Source organism: Mirounga leonina, unplaced genomic scaffold (genome assembly GCF_011800145.1).
Source record: "Mirounga leonina isolate KUSES-001 unplaced genomic scaffold, KU_Mleo_1.0 Mir_54, whole genome shotgun sequence".
NCBI classification, from domain to species: Eukaryota; Metazoa; Chordata; class Mammalia; order Carnivora; family Phocidae; genus Mirounga; species Mirounga leonina.
This window is the reverse complement of record NW_023270812.1, coordinates 2183580-2201447: the sequence shown is the minus strand read 5'-3', so window position 1 is coordinate 2201447 and position 17868 is coordinate 2183580. Positions and strand designations below refer to the sequence as shown.

Genomic DNA, 17868 nt, shown 5'->3' with positions numbered 1-17868 from the left:
TTCATCCTTTCTGATGGCTGAGTAATATTCCATTGTGTGTGTATATATACCACACCTTCTTTATCCATTCACATTGACGTGGATGGAACTGGAGGGGATTATGCTGAGCGAAATAAGTCAATCAGAGAAAGACAATTATCATATCATTTCACTTATACGTGGAATATAAGAAACAGCACAGAGGATCATAAGAGAAGGGAGGGAAAACTGAAAGGGAAGTCATTAGAGAGGGAGATAAACCACAAGAGACTCTTAACTATAGGAAACAAACTGAGTGTCACTGGAGGGGAGGTACATGAGGGGCTGGGGTAACTGGGTGACGGGCATGAAGGAGGGCACGTGATGTAATGAGCACTGGGTATTATACGCAACTGATCAATTACTGAACTCTACATCTGAAACTAAAGATGTCCTATATGTTGGCTAATTGAATTTAAATTAAAAAAAATCTTCTTCGTGCCTTGTCAATTTTTGCCCTTCTAACTAGTGTAAGGTGGTATCTCAGTGTGGTTTTGATTTGGATTTCCCTCATGGCTAATGATGATGAACATTTTTTCATGTGTCTGTTAGCCATTTGTATGTCTTCTTTGGAGAAGTGTCTGTTCATGTCTTCTGCCCATTTTTGACTTGATTCTTTGTTTTTTGGGTGTTGAGTTTGAGAAGTTCTTTATAGATCTTGGATACCAGCCCTTTATCTGTAGTGTCATTTGCAAATATCTTCTCCCATTCTGTGGGTTGCCTCTTTGTTTTGTTGACTGTTTCCTTTGCTGTGCAGAAGTTTTTATCTTGATGAAGTCCCAAAAGTTCATTTTTGCTTTTGTTTTACTAGCCTTTGGAGATGTATCTTGAAAGAAGTTGCTGTAGCTGATGTCAAAGAGGTTACTTGCCTATGTTCTCCTCTAGGATTTTGATGGATTCCTGTCTCACATTGAGGTCTTTCATCCATTTTGAGTTTATCTTTGTGTATGGTGTTAGAGAATGGTCGAGTTTAATTCTTCTGCATGTGGCTGTCCAGTTGGTTGTGGAGAAAGGGGAACCCTCTTACATTGCTGGTGGGAATGCAAGTTGGTACAGCCACTTTGGAAAACAGTGTGGAGGTGCCTCAAAAAATTAAAAATAGAGCTACCCTATGACCCAGCAATTACACTACTGGGTATTTACCCCAAAGACACAGATGTAGTGAAAAGAAGGACCATATGCACCCCAATGTTCATAGCAGCAATGTCCATAATAGCCAAACTGTGGAAAGAGCTGAGATGCCCTTCAACAGATGAATGGATAAAGATGTGGTCCATATATACAATGGACTATTACTCAGCCATCTGAAAAGATGAATACCCAACTTTTACATCAACATGGATGGGACTGGAGGAGATTATGCTAATTGAAGTAAGTCAAGCAGAAAAAGTCAATTATCATATGGTTCCACTTATTTGTGGAACATAAGAAATAGCATGGAGGACATTAGGAGAAGGAAGAGAAAAATGAAGGGGGGGAATCAGAGGGAGAGATGAACCATGAGAGACTATGGATTCTGAGAAACAATCTGAGGGTTTTAGAGGGGCGGTGGGTGGGGGGATGGGTTAGCCCAATGATGGGTATTAAGGAGGGCACATACTGCATGGAGCACTGGGTGTTATACGAAAACAATGAATCATGGATCACCACATCAAAAACTTATGATGTATTGTATGGTGACTAACATAACATAATAAAATAAAATTAAAAAAAAAATCTTCTTCGGACGACAAAGTCTCACACTGAGAAGGAAATTTAGTTAAAGGTCAGGTTCAGCCTGAATCCCAGCATTCTCTTCACCTTTCTCCCCACAAATGCAGGCTGGCTTGACAGGCCCTAAGATGCAGACCCAGAGGGGACAGAGCAGCAATAGGCACCTATGACCCAGCAATTACACTACTGGGTATTTACCCCAAAGACACAGATGTAGTGAAAAGAAGGACCATATGCACCCCAGGCCAGCAGGCTGCTACTCCGCCTTCACACTGTCTCCAGGCCCAGCAGCACATCCCCACCCTGGACACCTCAGGCCCCTGCACTTGAGGCTCTATTCTGGAGCCTTGCCTGACGCCTTCAGGTCACTGGGGCCGCCCGATCCCATTGGTGGCCTGCCAGGCTGGATTCCCTCTCTTTGTCCCCCCCCAACAGCCTGGGTCAGCCCCCTCGGGTAGCTGACCCATCTGCAACATTCAACTGTCACTATCTGTGGTGGCTGCTGTCACCGGCCATGCAGATGACCCCCTCCTGCCCCCGCCCCACTTCTACTCTTTTAGGACAGAAGCATTTGTTCCCCAGCTGCAGGAATCCGGGCATCCATCAGCTTCCAGCCAAGTCCCTCTCAGAAAATCACCTGTGACTGGAGAAAGACATCAGGCCCAAGGTCTTGCCCCTTCCGGGGGACCCATGTCCAACTTCTAATCTACGGAATTGTCAGATAATAAATGTGTGTGATTTTAAGTCACGAAGTGTGTGGCAATCCATTATGGCAGCGATAGAAAACTTATCCAGAGGAAAGAGAGAACGAGGAGACAGAATAATTCCACTTATTTCTACACTTTAAATATCCCTATCATGCGTGATCAGGGCTTGCATTCAGGAAAGCTTGAGACCTTCCTTGAAGACACCAACTAGGGTCAACTCTGGGTGATCGGACCAAGCCCAAAAGATCACATCCTCTTTAGAGAAGAATATTAAGCTCATGTTCTAGAGAACAGATCCACCATTCCTTGTATCACTATAACCATCCACAGCCAAGAGGAAGGAAGAGTTCAGTAAGGAATGAATGGGACTCTTTGTTGCCACTTCAACTTTTAAATAAAAAATAAAATGTTAATAGTTTTCTAGCTCAGTAAAGACATATAGTTTAAAAATAATACTCCTCACCTTTATTTTTTTATTGTGAGCCAAAGAAGAAATAATTCCTGTATATAATCTTATTCAATGTTAATCCTGACTAAAGAATAGTTTTAGGACAAAGAGTAGGCTTTTCTTTCAGTATCTCTTTACCTTTAAAAGACAAGACCATACCGGGGCGCCTGGGTGGCTCAGTCGTTAAGCGTCTGCCTTCAGTTCAGGTCATGATCCCAGGGTCCTGGGATCGAGCCCCACGTCAGGTTCCCTGCTCAGCAGGAAGCCTATTTCTCCTTCTCCCATACCCCCTGCTTGTGTTCCCTCTCTCACTGTGTCTCTCTCTGTCAAATAAGTAAATAAATAAATAAATAATCTTAAAAAAAAAAAAGACAAGACCATACCTTTTGGGGCACCTGGGTGGCTCAGTCATTTGAGCATCAGACTCTTGGTTTTGGCTCATGTCATGATCTCATGGGTCCTGAGATCGAGCTCCATGTCGGGCTCCCTGCTCAGCACTCAGCAGGGAGTCAGCCTGAAGATTCTCTCCCACTGCCCCTCCCCCTCCACACACTCTCTTACTAATAAATAAATAAATCTTTAAAAATAAAAATAAACAAAAATAAAAGACAAGACCATACCTTTTAAAATATCTGCACAAAATATGTATAAAGTTAATGGAGTAGAAACAGAAACACAAAGTCAGTGTGTTTCCTAAATACAGTAGTAAGCACCTCTTGAACATGTGTGGGGACCATTCTGGCATTTGATTTGCATGTATTGCCATCTTAAAGAGAAGCAGGAAAATTTATACCAAGTTAATAAGTGTGCAATCCAAGCAAAGAATTTTTCTCCCTGGCCAGAAAGACAAATAAGCTATATATATAGCTCCAGAATTTAACTTGACTTTGGCTTATATGTTCAAAAATGCCCTTATCTGTCATCAAGAATGTGTGTATGGGAAATTCATGGCATTAAAAGACCCCAAAATAGTACCATTCAAGATGATAAAGTACATCTATTATATACATCTAAGGCCCGCTCAAAAGATCAGATCACTGGGAGTCACTAGCTGTGTAGCTGCCCACTTCTGGGGCAACATAGCTCTGCAGACACAAGGCAACCATAGGCTGTTACCAGAAAGGCCTCAGTGGATCAAAAGTATGGCTAGGTAAGCCAGGTCTCAATATCCCAGTCTCAATATCCCAGGAAGAATGAGCATCCTAGTACACAACAATATTGAAGAGGAGTCCCTACTAGGGTCACGTTTCCACATTCAACCCTCTCCAAAATCAACAGATGATGGGTCTGCATAGAGATCTCAAAGAATATAGAAACTGTCATCTATCTTAATAAGTTGTGAGAAAAGCAGAAAGGTCTTGAACACCAGATTTCAACAGTTTGGTGTGGATTTACTTTTCCATGCAATGGGTGTGTGACTCTATCACTATAAATGTAACAAACACAGCACAGAAGAAAATTTGAGAAAGAAGGCTGGGACTGTGGTCCAGGTGTGAGCTGATGAGGACCTACACCACTGAGCTCAAACTACCCTACAACAAAAACACCTCTTCCAAGGGAGACCCAGGGCATGCACAATTGTGGATGCAGAACTGAGCTGCAACTCCTTCCTCCTCAAGGACACACTGGAATTGGAGCAGTGAGTGAGAAAAGCTAACCTTGATGTTACCAAAAAAAAATTTTCTTAATTCTCAAGCTACAGCACTATAACTTTAGTGTTAGTCACACATTCATTGCTGCATACTCCAAAACAGTCTCAACACTTCATTTGAGAATTTCTGGTAGTTAAGTTTTCCAGTCTAATAAACCTCCCCCAAAATGTAGTGGCTTAAAACAACAACTTTGTTCACAAATCTGCAATGTGGAGAGAACGTGGCAGGAAGTGTTCATGTCTGCTCCATTTGGCTTCCATTGGGGTGGCTCAAAGACTAGGGGAAGAGGGGGGATGGAATCATGTGAAGGTTCACTTGCACGGCTGGCTGCTGTGCCAGGAAGACACAAACAGCTGGGCGGAAAGAGCTGGGGGTCCATGGCACCTCTCTCTATATGGTCCAGACTCACTTTATGTGGTCTCTGTACTATGCGGAGTCTCTATGTGATGTAGCTAGACTTCTCACGTGGTAGCTCAGAGCTCTAAAGGTACACATCCCAAGTGAGAGAGAGAGAGAACTCATGCACTAGATGAAAGCTTCATCACATGTCCAACCTAGCCTCAGAAATCACATACATCACTTCTGCCATGTTCTATTCTTTAGAATGGAGTACTAAGGCAGACCCACATTCAAAGGGTGAAGAATTATACTCCATTTTTTTTAATGGAAAGAGAGTTAAAGATTTTACGAATATGTTTGAAAACGACCACATCAGTATGGACACAAGAAGAATACAGCCCAAGAGACATCAAAGGAAAGGATCAATAGAGGATGAAGGGCTGAAGTACGTGAGAAAAGGGGAAACTGCAGTACTGGGGACCAGGGAGGGATTCTCTTCACTCACAGTGATGGATCCAGGAACAACATATGCGGTGCTCTATGCCTTGCTCCCTGGGCATCAGAGGACACCTGGGGAAGAGATCTCCACAGACAGGAGTAATTCAAGACTAGAAGATTGGTGCTCCAAGTAAGGGAGAAGGAGAGCAAGAGATGAAAATCACATTGAAAGAGGCAAGAGGGATCATTATGATGATTCAAACTTGCTCAAGAAAGTAAGAAAGGGAGAAGGGGGATGAGCAAAATGAATTCAGGGCAAGCAGGAAACAACAGATATACAGAAGAAAAAGAAAAAGAAAATGGTAAGCAGGAGATGAACATCCTCAAGCTAAAGGAAGAAAAAGTTTCAAGTAAAGAGAAAGTAGTCACAATCCCCTACACCATTGACAGAAAGGGAAAAACAAAAACAAGAAAGAAGGACACTAGATTTTGTCAAGAAAGTAGTCAGGAATACACATTTTGGGGACTCATTTTATTTTTACTAGCTGTACAAGGGGAGGCAATAATTTCTCATCTCAGCAAGTAGAACAAACACCTCTAATAGACTCCAGTGTTTTGTGTTAAAATAAGCTGTTTCTCTGTATTCTTGAGAAGTGCCTGAAAAGACACCAGACTTAAGGAACTTAAATCCTTTCCCAAGTGAGTTAGACAGCCATTCCTCTGCTGATAAGGCTACCTGAAGACAAACCACATCCAGCCCCAGAGGGCCACTGGCTGACACCCTCCTCTATCAGCCACCAGCCTTGTCATATTTGATGGCTCTCAACAGACCAGGTTCCCATGGACTTTGAGGTCAGCAATTTTTAAAACTCAGTTTGAAGATGTATGGAAATTATTGTATTCCTATTTTTAAAAATGGTGTGTTCTGTCCAAATGTGCTTAAAATGTTCTAAAATTAAAGGTCTCATTACAGTTGAAAGAAAGTCTACCTCAAAATTCTCTAGAGGGAGACAGGGAAGCCTATTCCAATGGTGTGTTAGCTCCCAGCTGTGAAGGGACAAGGAGGAAGAGGCAAAAATAGGCCTAAATTAAGGATAGCACAGCTTCTACAGATTAGAAGAATGGAGTCAGGGGAAAAGGATACGCACACACAGAGTTGTCACCTCTCTCTTCATTCTGGGACTGCTCATGGCAGAGAAAGAGATTTTCTCTCTCATGTAGAGCACCAGGGAGACTGAAGAGTCTACAAGAGCTGAGGGCTGGCTGGTTCAATCATAAATCCCTTCTATCAGGACTTTCAACTAAAACCAGCCACATGAGAAGAGGTCAGTAACAGAACCTTCATTACTAGTACTCTGAGGGTTTGTATCTAAGCTAGACATGGGATCGGAGAAGAGCTTCCACACTCAAAGTATTTTAAGTGGGGGACAAAAAGTTAAGCTTTTTTTTTTTTTTAAATCAATGAAAAACCAGCATCAAATTAAAATGGCAGATGAAGATTTGTGATAAAGGATCTCATTTACCTGTAAACCTTGCTCTTAATTGTATATAACCTCAATGATTAGGTGATAGTTATGATTTATCTTTTGAAAACTACTTTACCATCATATAAAAGCATAATAGATTGAATCCCATACTAAATTCTGTTACCCAGGCCTAAGCATTTGAGCCCAGATGTCATAGTCATTGCCAGGACACACTTAGGAAATCAAAACCTATGAAGAGGCAGCTTTGCATATTCTATCCCTTAAAATGATAGTAAATGCCAAGAATCAGCAAGAAGTCCAAAAAAGAAAGATTAGAAATAGTATGAAGAATAAATTGAGTGTATTTATACAAACCAAATAGGATAGCAATAAAAGTTAATTACATATATATGCAACAACATACATGAATCTGAAAAACACATTAAGTTAGAAAAATCACAAGCTGAAAGCTGTAAGAGCAATCACTCCCACTCTGACAATGAGAACAAGCCAGATTAGCTACAAAAGCGGTTTTTTTAAATATATCAGAGAACTGAGGATGCAAAGAAGCTTGAATGTGTTGAGCCCTTCCCAAGAGAAAAAAGGCCAACAGCTGCTCTCATTCCTAGCGAAGAGGCAGGAAAAACAGGAATCCACCATATCCAGGAGTAAGGAGAAAACAGGTAAATTTTTAAGCAGGTTTAATGGCTATATGGATGGCTGCATGGATAAGAATACTGGGAGCCTGAGCCACAGAGTAAGTCTGCACCACCAGCCAACTCCTTCCCATAGATCCTCACCAAAAACACAGCAAGAGTACACCAAAGGCTGGGGGGTAGGGCAGGAGAGTTGAGAGGCAACTGCCCTGGGGATATAAGACCTTCCCAAGGGTAAGGCAGGGATCAGAGCATGGAAACTGAGAAAATCTCCCTTATGCGCTTCAGGCCTTCACTGTAGGCACTGCAGCAACCCTCCAAAAGCTGAGGCCAGGCAGCTGGACCAAGAGAGGTGGGCTGAGATGAAGAAGGTTGGGACAGGGCTAAAAGCAAAGAAAACTCCCCAGTAGCCCAAAATGCTAATGGACTGGCTGAGAAATCTTCCACAGTTGGTAAGCTGGTACTGGGCTGGGCTATAAAGCATAAAGAATTCAGATCCCAATTCCTGCTAAAGGGAAAGTCTCTGCCCTCAAAAGAGTTGAACTCAATGATGAAATGGATCTAACTAAAGCTTCAGTACAGACCACACCCATTTCAATAACAAGTTAGATTTACTCAGCCCACATACACGTAGCATGATATGCCCTTTTAAATTGCTGCATCCTTGGGGCGCCTGGGTGGCTCAGCCGTTAAGCATCTGCCTTCGGCTCAGGTCATGATCCCAGGGTCCTGGGATCAAGCCCCACATCCGGCTCCCTGCTCAGCGGGAAGCCTGCTTCTCCCTCTCCCACTTCCCCTGCTTGTGTTCCCTCTCTCTCACTGTGTCTCTGTCAAATAAATAAATAAAAAATCTTAAAAAAATAAAAATAAAAAAAAATAAATTGCTGCATCCTCTACAATTCTTTTACACACAATATCTGACATGCAATCAAAAATTATGAGACACACAAAGAAGGGAGAAAATATAACCCATAGTCAAGAGAAGAAAAAACCAAAGAAGTAGACCCAGAGATAATATAGCTGCTGGAATCATTAGGCAAGAAGTTTAGAATAACTACAAAAAAAAAGAAAAGAAAAAAAATATATATATATATATATATGTTAAAGGATCCAGTGGAAAATATGGACATAAATGGATGGAGATTTCAGGAGAAGAATAGAAATTATTTTTTTATTTATATAAAAAACTATTTTGTAATGTAGAAATGCTCAAAATAAAAAAAAATAAGACATTACAGATGGTTTAACATAAACAAGACACAGCAGAAGGATCAGTAAACAAAGTCAGAGCAACAGGAATTATTCAAACTGAAACACATACACACAGATTTTTTTTTTTAAAGATTTTATTTATTTATTTGACAGAGAGAGAGATAGCGAGAGCAGGAACACAAGCAGTGCGAGTGGGAGAGGGAGAAGCAGGCTCCCTGCTCGGCGGGGAGTCTGCTTCTCCCTCTGACCCTAACCCCTCTCATGTGCTCTCTCTCATTCTCTGTCTTAAATAAATAAATAAAATCTTTAAAAAAAAAATGGGATAAGAGAGGGACAAAAGAAATATTTGAAGAAATAATGGATGAAAAAGTTCTAAAACTGATGGAAGATATCAACCCACAGATCCCAGAAGTCTTAGCAAACCCTGAGCCATATAAGTAGAAAGAAAACTACACCTGGGCATGTCATAGTTCAGCTGTTGAAAACAAACAAACAAAAAGATAAAAAGAAAATCAGCTGGTAAAAAACTCACCCATTATATACCACAGAGGAAAATGCTAAAAATAAAGACTAACTTCTCATCAGAAACAAGAGACCAGAAGACAGTGGGCCAATATCTTCAAAGTTCTGATTCAAACAACTGTCAAACTAGAATCCTATATCCAGTGAAAATATCTTCTATCCTTTAAAAATGAAGGCAAACATTTTCAGAAAAAGCAAAATCTAAAAGAACTTGTCACCAGCAGCCCTGCACCAAGAAATGCTAAAAGAAGTACTTTAGGCCCAAGGGAAATGATATAGATGGAAGAAATAAATAGTACTAGAAATGGTAAATATGTAAAGATAAACATAAAATTCCATTTAAAATTATCTCTATTTTATATATGTATAAATGTATTTTTTTGGCTTTTATATGCGGGTATGTTTTATTTTAAATTATCATTGTTTCATACAGGTATATTTTACATACTATTGACAGCTTTAAAGTAGTAACATTACTGGGCTTATAGCACACACAGATATATAGTATATGACAACAGAGTTACAAAGGGTGGGAGAAGTAAGTAGAATTATAATGTTTTAAGTTTCCTACATCGTGAAGTACAGTATTACTATTTGGAGGTAGGGTAAAGATGAATATTCTGATCTCTTACATAACTATTAAAAAAGGGGCGTCTGGGTGGCTCAGGCATTAAGCGTCTGCCTTCAGCTCAGGTCATGATCTCAGGGTCCTGGGATCGAGCCCTGCATCGGGCTCCCTGCTCAGCCAGAAGCCTGCTTCCCTCTCTCCCACTCCCCCTGCTTGTGTCCCCTCTCTTGCTCTTCCTTTCTCTCTCTCTGTCAAATAAATAAATAAAATATTTAAATAACTACTAAAAAAAATACAAAGGAATATAGCCTAAATTTTTTAAAGGAAATAAAATGGAATATTAAAAATACATGGTTCAGGGGCGCCTGGGTGGCTCAGTCGTTAAGCATCTGCCTTCGGCTCAGGTCATGATCCCAGGTCCTGGGATCAAGCCCCGCATCGGGCTCCCTGCTCAGCGGGGAGCCTGCTTCTCCCTCTCCCACTCCCCCTGCTTGTGTTCCCTCTCTTGCTGTGTCTCTCTCTCTCAAATAAATAAATAAAATCTTTAAAAAAAAAAAAATACACGGTTCACCTAAATGAAGGCTAGAAGAAAAGAGAAATAATACATATCAGATAAGCACAAAACAAATACCACGATCATAAACTTAAAGCTAACAATAAAATTTGAATACGGACTGTGGTAGCCACATTAAATTTACTGAAATTGATACTATTATAGTTGACTCTTGAACAAAATGGGGGTTGGGTGACAACCCCATTCCACCCCACACAGTTGAAAATTGGTGTATAACTTTCAACACCCTCAAAATTTAACTATTAATAGCCTACTGTTGACCAGCAGCCTTATGATAACATAAACAGTCCATCAACAGATATTTTGTATGTTATATGTATTATACACTGTATTCTTACAATAAGTAAGCTAGAGAAAAGAAAATGCTATTAAGAAAACCATAAGGAAGAGCAAATACATTTACAGTACTGTACTGTGAAAAAAATCCATACTTAAGTGGACCCGTGCAGCTCAAACCTGTGTCTGAGGGTTAACAATACCATGTTTACATAAGAAAATGTCTTTTCTTAAGAATTAAATGCTGAAAAAATTGGATATAAAAGGACATGGTGTCTGCGACTTACTTTTTAACGGTCCAGAGAGAGGGAGGGAAAAGGACAGAGATGGAGTTTTTTTTATATCTGTAAAACATTTCTTTACTTTATATATATATACTAGAATCTGTTTTTTTTCAGCCCAATGTGCTATCACTGTTATATATATATATATATACATATCTACTATCATCTACCATCAACCCCTCCATGTTCTACAATGCGTGGCATGGCCAGCAACTGGCCAGAAGATAGGACATTTCCCATAGGTTTTCTGAGATGGTGGAAATTTTATATATAAAAAATATTATATATATATATAAAAGAAATTTTTCTTTATATTTTTTGTATAGGAAAATAAGCCAAACTAAACAATCTGTTGTTTGGGTATGCATACATTAAGAAAGCTTGAGGAAAAAGAGGCAAGGTGTTAATAATGACTGAGCTCAGGTGGTGAAGACCTCAGGGAGGGGCAGGGAGATGGATCAGAGCTGAAACCCAGAGGGTGTGAGGAGATTCAAAAGCCCCAGTATTGATGTGGTTCTTGAGTTGAGTGTTAGTTGCACAGGTAGTCTTTACAGTATTTTATTTCAAAACTTGCATGTATGTTACACAGAATCTTCTGTATGAGTCTATTACATTTTTTAAAGGGCAGAAATTGAGGAGGTAGAAGATCATCCAGTTTATAAAAATTAGTTTGAATTGGGACCAACTTTTACATTTAGTGAACTAAACAAAGGCATTAATATGGTCCCCAACCCTTACCTGAGCCAACTTTTTTTTTATCAGATCCAAGTTCCTGGATGTAGCTAATTAGAAGTATCTATTGACCACCAGTGTTTTCCCTTTCCCAACAACCTCAGCTACAAAAAAAAAAAAAAAAAGGAATACACTTCCCTGAAACACTTAACTTAAATTATATTGCTAAGACATAGTAACTCTGCAATGAATAAATTACGTGCAACATTGCTCTGCAAAGGAAAAATCTTCAGGTTATGTAGATATAGTCCATTAAATAATTGACCATCATTACCCTATTTGGGGAACCTCAGGCATTCTTTCTGTATAACTTGGTATCACTTGCTACTAGCTGAGAGTCAACAGTATCCTTAAGAGTTTTATTAAATAAATTCAAGTATCCAAAGTCAAGAACCCATTAAAATTTGAAATTATTCCAGGTACTGATGGTAGTTGGGTAACATTCTTATACATCACAGAGTGCTTTAGTTGCTTAAAGCATTTAGTTTAAAAATAAAGAAAAACTAGAAAGAAGTCTTAGTTAGCCAAGTGAACATCCCAACTCTGTCACTAGTTTTCTAAGTAACTAAGAAAACCTTTTATTTCCTCTGCTTCAATTAACGCACTTGAAAAGGGATGAGACCTGATTCTAAAATCAGAAGAATTACATCTAATAATCAAAGCTTCTAAGGCAAATGTGTTCTAGAAGGCATTATTAATTATAAATTTTATTAATGTTGACAACTTTACAAGATGAAAAACTAAAGCACAAGGAAGTTATTTTTCAGAGCCTTTCAAGATTGCCATTATTCCATGAACAACGAATATTCACCAAGAGCCTGCTACATACCAGATACTGTTTTAGGTACCAGAGGACAACAGTGAACAAAACTAACACATTCCCTTATCCTCATGGAACTTACATGTGTTGACCTTACACACAAATGAATGGGTTAGTGCCCTCATGTCAAGAGGCCAATAATAAGGTTTTGAAGCTAGCTAAAATTCTTGTGTGGGTCCATAGCAAGTTATAAAGTGTCCTTGACACCATATACCTGGTTAATAGGGACTGTTCAGGGTAACTTCCCGATGGTCATCTACTATCATCTACCATCAACCCCTCCGTGTTCTACAATGCGCAGCATGGCCAGCAACTGGCCAGAAGATAGGACATTTCCCATAGGTTTTCTGAGATGGTGGAAAACTTGATGCAGTTCTGAATAGGACAGCTGAGAAAAGAGAGGGTCCTTATATGCTACAAGGGTAGCATCTTCTACCCAATTATAAAGGATTTCCAATCTATAAGGGAGAAGTTATTATTGGAAATAGCACCTTTATTTATGGGGGACAGGCCCTTGTTCAATCATCAAAGCAAACTTCACCCTAGTCCCACTGACTACCAATTAGTCATTAATTATTTCAGAGGGGATTAGCCAAAGAAAGAAGGAGGAGGAGGAAGAAGAAACAAAGGGAAGGAGGGAAGGAGAAATGGAAGGAGAGGGGAAAAGAAAACATATGGCTTAAAAAAAAAAAATCATCAATGGACTTCTAGTGACAAGAAATTTAAGAATGCGTCCACATTCCCAAGTGTTTCAGCCCCAGTCACACCTCCAAACTGTCTGTGACCACAGCATGGAACTGGGAAACCGTCAAGTCCAAGATCAGAGCAGGCCTCCCCTCACCTCACCTGGAAACACCAGCCTCACCTGGCTGCCTGGTTCATCTCCTTCTTTCTGCCCCTGTGATCGGAGACTATGAGATGTCAATAGTTCAGGACCAAAGACTTTTTATTTTCAAAATTTCAACTCGAAACAAGGACAGACTGTAAGTATGTGTATGTCAGAGAAGAAGAGACACGACTTGATAAAGTTCACTGATCTTTTCAAATTGCACTTCTGGGGATGTGAGAATGAGGACGTTGCTGTGAGTCTCAGATGAACCGGGCCTTCAGTAACTGCAAGGAGCAGTGACAAGTCTCGACAGCACTGTGAGCAACTTCCTTCCATCTTGAATACAGCTACAAAATGCTAGCATTCTCTATCAGTACATATGCTGAACACAAGATGCCCCAAAATACATAGCCCGGCCCTACTTGAAAATGAGCGGAGTTGCATCAGGTAGCTTCTAGTAGCTTTCTTTACTGTCTTCATGGTTCTAAGATGGTAGCTCTGAAAACAGAAATGAAATCCAGTCCCTGCTTCTGGGAGGCTTCCTCAGGGCTCCTGCTCAGGTCTGGACAAGGAGGGTCCCAGACTTCTCTGCAGGACTCCCACTCTAAAGGGGCAAGAGTGAAGCCACTCCTCAGACTCATACGAAGGTCTTTATTTCAACTGCAAACTACACAGATCTGCATTTTTTTCAGCCCAATGTGCTACCACTGTTATACTTGCTTATTAACCCACTTACTCCCTCCTTCAAAGGCTCTCAGAAAAGAGAGTCCTGGGAAGGCTACTTCTAAGGTTTGCTCTAATAATATGTGCTGCTTATGGAGTACTGACTATGTATGAGACACTGTACTAACTATACTTTTTTATTTAATCTCCGTAACACTTTAAGGTAGATATTATTAATCCCATTTAACAGACTGGGAAACTGAGGCTTAGAAAGTCAAATTATTTGCCCAGGGTCATACTTTTGTTTAGAATCTTGGGATCTGTCCTTCCAAAGTCCATACCTTTAAGCACTATTCTATACTTGAAGGGAGAGCACCGTGGGTCAGAAAGGGCATGGGCTTCGCAGTCTGAAGCCCTGCCACTAGTTGGTGTGTGACCCTTGGTTATTTCACTTCTCTATGCCTCTGTCACTTCATCTGCAATGTGGAAATAATCATTCCCACCCTGCCTTTTCCCCAGGGTTGGAGGGGCAGTATCAACACCTGTGGCTGTGCTCTAAAAAGTAAGTCCCTTTCTCTTGGACGAACTTCCTTGTCCTCTGCTCAAGGTTGGGAATGAGAGGTAGGGTGGGCGAAGAGTTACAGAAAAAGGAGGTCTGAAGCTAAGCCCTGTGTCTTCTTCTCAAATGTTGTACTTGCCTTTTGTTAACGGTATGGGGAAACATGGACTCTGATGTTTGAACACGAATTCTACTAATATTAAAGTTATCCAGACATGAAATTAATCCAAATAGGCAAACACATAGTATGTGCTCAATAAATACCTAAAGAAAGGGCAGAAGGAAGGCAGGCAGTGAGCAGACAAAACTGGCATTTTCTCTTGATCTCTTTTAGGCTGTGCCATTTCATATCCTATGCATGGAACTAATTGCTTCTCTGAGTCTATCAAATTAATTTGGCCAGAGTCATTTAATTTCCCTTTGTCATTAGTGATGATAAAGAACTTAAAAGCAACACAGTGACGATATTCTTAGCCAAACCATTATATTCTATAGTTTGAACAGCCCTATGATTTTTCCCAACTGAGGCATCAGGCCAGGATTGGCCTATTTTCTTGAAATTTCAAATTGCGTAATTGAAGCAACACTCATGGAGACCGAACACACACACACACACACACACACACAGAGCTTATCTAAAAAGGAAGTTACCAAGAGTACCTAATAAAATCCTAGCACACATGTTTATTCCTACAGTCACTGGTTAACAAAATGCTGATGCAGAAAAAGATCCTTAACAACCTACTAGTGAGGACTTTGGGGAACTCTTGGAAGAAACACACGCAGAGCTTAAGACGCGAAAATGAATTTATGATGGTTTGCTTAAAAGCAATACTTAAATAAAGAAAATAAAAGACAGTAAGTACAACTAGATGGGATCTCTAAACATACAGTGGGGATTTGGGTGTACACAGAAAATGAAACATTCATCATCCTGCATGAAACACACCTGTGGCTGAAGCTCACAAAATTAACCCATTTTCCCCACTCTTAAAATTGCTAAAAAGAGCAAAAAATGCCAATAGAGATCAGCTCAAAACATTTTTAACATTAGGAACGTAGTGAATCCTATCTATCTCGAAGGCCACCTGTAAGGAAAGCCAATCGAAGGATGGCATTTGTGTTCAATCACATGGCATCATCACTCCAGTGCCTGAATCTATTATGACTCAGACCCAGGTCTGTAAGGATGAGTGGCTGCCTCTGGAAGGGGACAAGGGGAGCAAGAGAGGAGGAACAGAGCATTTCTCCTGCCATTCCCAAAGCCTTTTCATACCCTCCCCCTCCCATCCCGGAGGCCCCCAACAGGCTCCACCCTAGTTGCAAATGGGCCCCAAAGTTAAACTTCTGGAAGAGACCTGGGAAATGTACATAGTCAGAAATGGAGGGGTTGTGTGTGAGGCCTGGGGGCGCTGCGTGGCTTACCCCTGAGATCTTTCTCCTCACCTCAATCCTGCTAAAACTGTTCATCATAGCACAATGTTCAGATGCAAAATGTTTCCCCTCAGAGTCAGAGGGCTTTACGTGAAAAGTATTACATTGTCAAGAGATCATTCATTTCTGATTGAGATGGCATTTGGAATACCAAACACTGGGCACAAAATCAGAGCCTATTAATACTTACCAGAGACAAAAGTAAATAAACACAAAGGTTTAATTAACCCTATGCAACAGAAGATGGAGACTGAATGGGTACCATGCCCCATGATAAGCAGGATACAGGAAACGCAAAGAACCCCCAATAAATGTATTGTTTTTTGTGGGGGAGTGTAGCGGGGGAGTAGCTACAACTTTTATTGTACATAGGATACCAGGAATTACATAAGAAGCTGCATTGCAAATGTTGGACCCAATAAAAGCAATTGAAATTGATTCTGGAATGTGGTTAAAGTACTTTATCTAATCTATTAATAAATAAGAAAATCTTTCATTAGTTGGCAGGAGGACAGTTGCTACTAGCCAACTTGATTTTCCTGAAAACGGCAAAGACTTGCATGCACTTTTTTCAAATTAAAGCCCTAAAGTCCCAAAGTACTGTTTCTGGAAACAGAAGTTACCATTCAGTGTCATACTTTTCCTGAACAGGCTGAGAAAGTCTCCTTTCACCTGTTCCCCAACATGGGGGGGGGGGGGAAGAAAGTGTGTATTTCCAATATTTTTTATTGAAACTTTTTTTAAAAGTGAAGAGTTTAGAAACCTCATGATAAATCAGAAATTGTTGATCAAGAGTGATCACCTAAGGAGAATGAAAAAATGAAATTATCCTTCCAGGCCACCTTGGGTGGCCTACACTTGTAAACCTGAAATAACCAAGATTCTTCACTATTCAGCGAAGGTAGCTAGAAGATTTAGTAAATGAGCTTAACAAGATGCCCTATAGCTTGTGAGCAAGAAAGGAAGTCAATTGTATTTATCCCTGACTGAGGAATCCGCCTCATCCTCCCTTCCCCACACAAGGCTACATCTGGGCTGGCTTGCTAGCCTCCAAACTCAGTTGAGACAGCACCAAGAATCAGTCACCTGCGAGGTGCCAAGCACCTTCCAAGCGTGCCCTCTCCCCTCTCCACTCCCAAAGCCCGACCCAGGACTGCATTACCTCTGGGGACCAAAGAGCAAACAGACCTTCAAAAGAAAAAGAGGGAGAAGTGGGTCTGCATTATATAACAATGTACAGCAAATAAGGCTTCTAGAAAACGAAAGTAGAGAAAGGAGGGGCAGGGGTCGGGGGAGGCGAGGGGAGCAGGGCGTCGCGGAGCTTTCGCTGCCACTTACTCGAAGGCGAAGAAGAGTCCGCTAGTGACCAGGATGAGGATGAGAGTCAAGTAGAAGACGCCCGTCTGCCGGGCCATCATGATCCTGCCGTTGCAGAAGAACTTGTTTCTTCCCGGGAAAACCTCCCATTTCCTCCGGGCCGCGATTTTCTTCTTCTTGTGGGGCGACTCCATGGGGGAGGAGCTGTGGGTGCTGATCTGACTGTACTCGCAGTCTTTCATGGGCCCGCCGCCGCCGGGAGGCATCCACGAGGGCAGCCGGCTGGGGGCGCACGCCCCCAGAAGCCCCCCGGCCGCGCGGGCCCCGCCGAGCCACGACCGCCGCCGGCCGCCCGGCCGCCCCCCGAGCCGCGCCGCCGCGGCCCCTACGCCGGCTCCCGGCTCGGCGACAACTTTGCCGAGGACACCCAGGTTAACCCTTGCGGGAGTCCAGCTGTCATAGCCGGGTCCCCCTCCGGGAGGGACGGTGCTCGCCCGCAGCCCGCGGCGCCGGTCCTCAGTCGCTTCCAGCCCGCGTACCGGGGCTCCGGGGCCCCGCGGGGCGCGAGGGGCCGCCCGGCCGGCCCCCGGCTCGCCACGCGCCCGCCCCCTCGCACAGCCGCTCGCTCGGCCCCGCCGCCC

At 41.8% G+C, this 17868-nt stretch overlaps 1 protein-coding gene across 3 annotated transcripts in view; it reads right to left on the bottom strand.

Moving 5' to 3' along the window:
- LOC118001838 (probable palmitoyltransferase ZDHHC14) overlaps nt 1-17541 on the bottom strand; it is a 268086-nt gene extending 250545 nt beyond the window's left edge. For 2 of the 3 annotated variants that reach the window (XM_034991997.1, XM_034991996.1), the window contains exon 1: nt 17249-17493. In XM_034991997.1, the coding sequence (XP_034847888.1) occupies nt 17249-17493 (245 nt within the window). Of the gene's footprint in view, nt 1-17248 lie in introns of all 3 variants that reach the window. The other variant, XM_034991995.1, reaches the window with a different exon arrangement.
- Nucleotides 17542-17868: the final 327 nt, after the last annotated feature.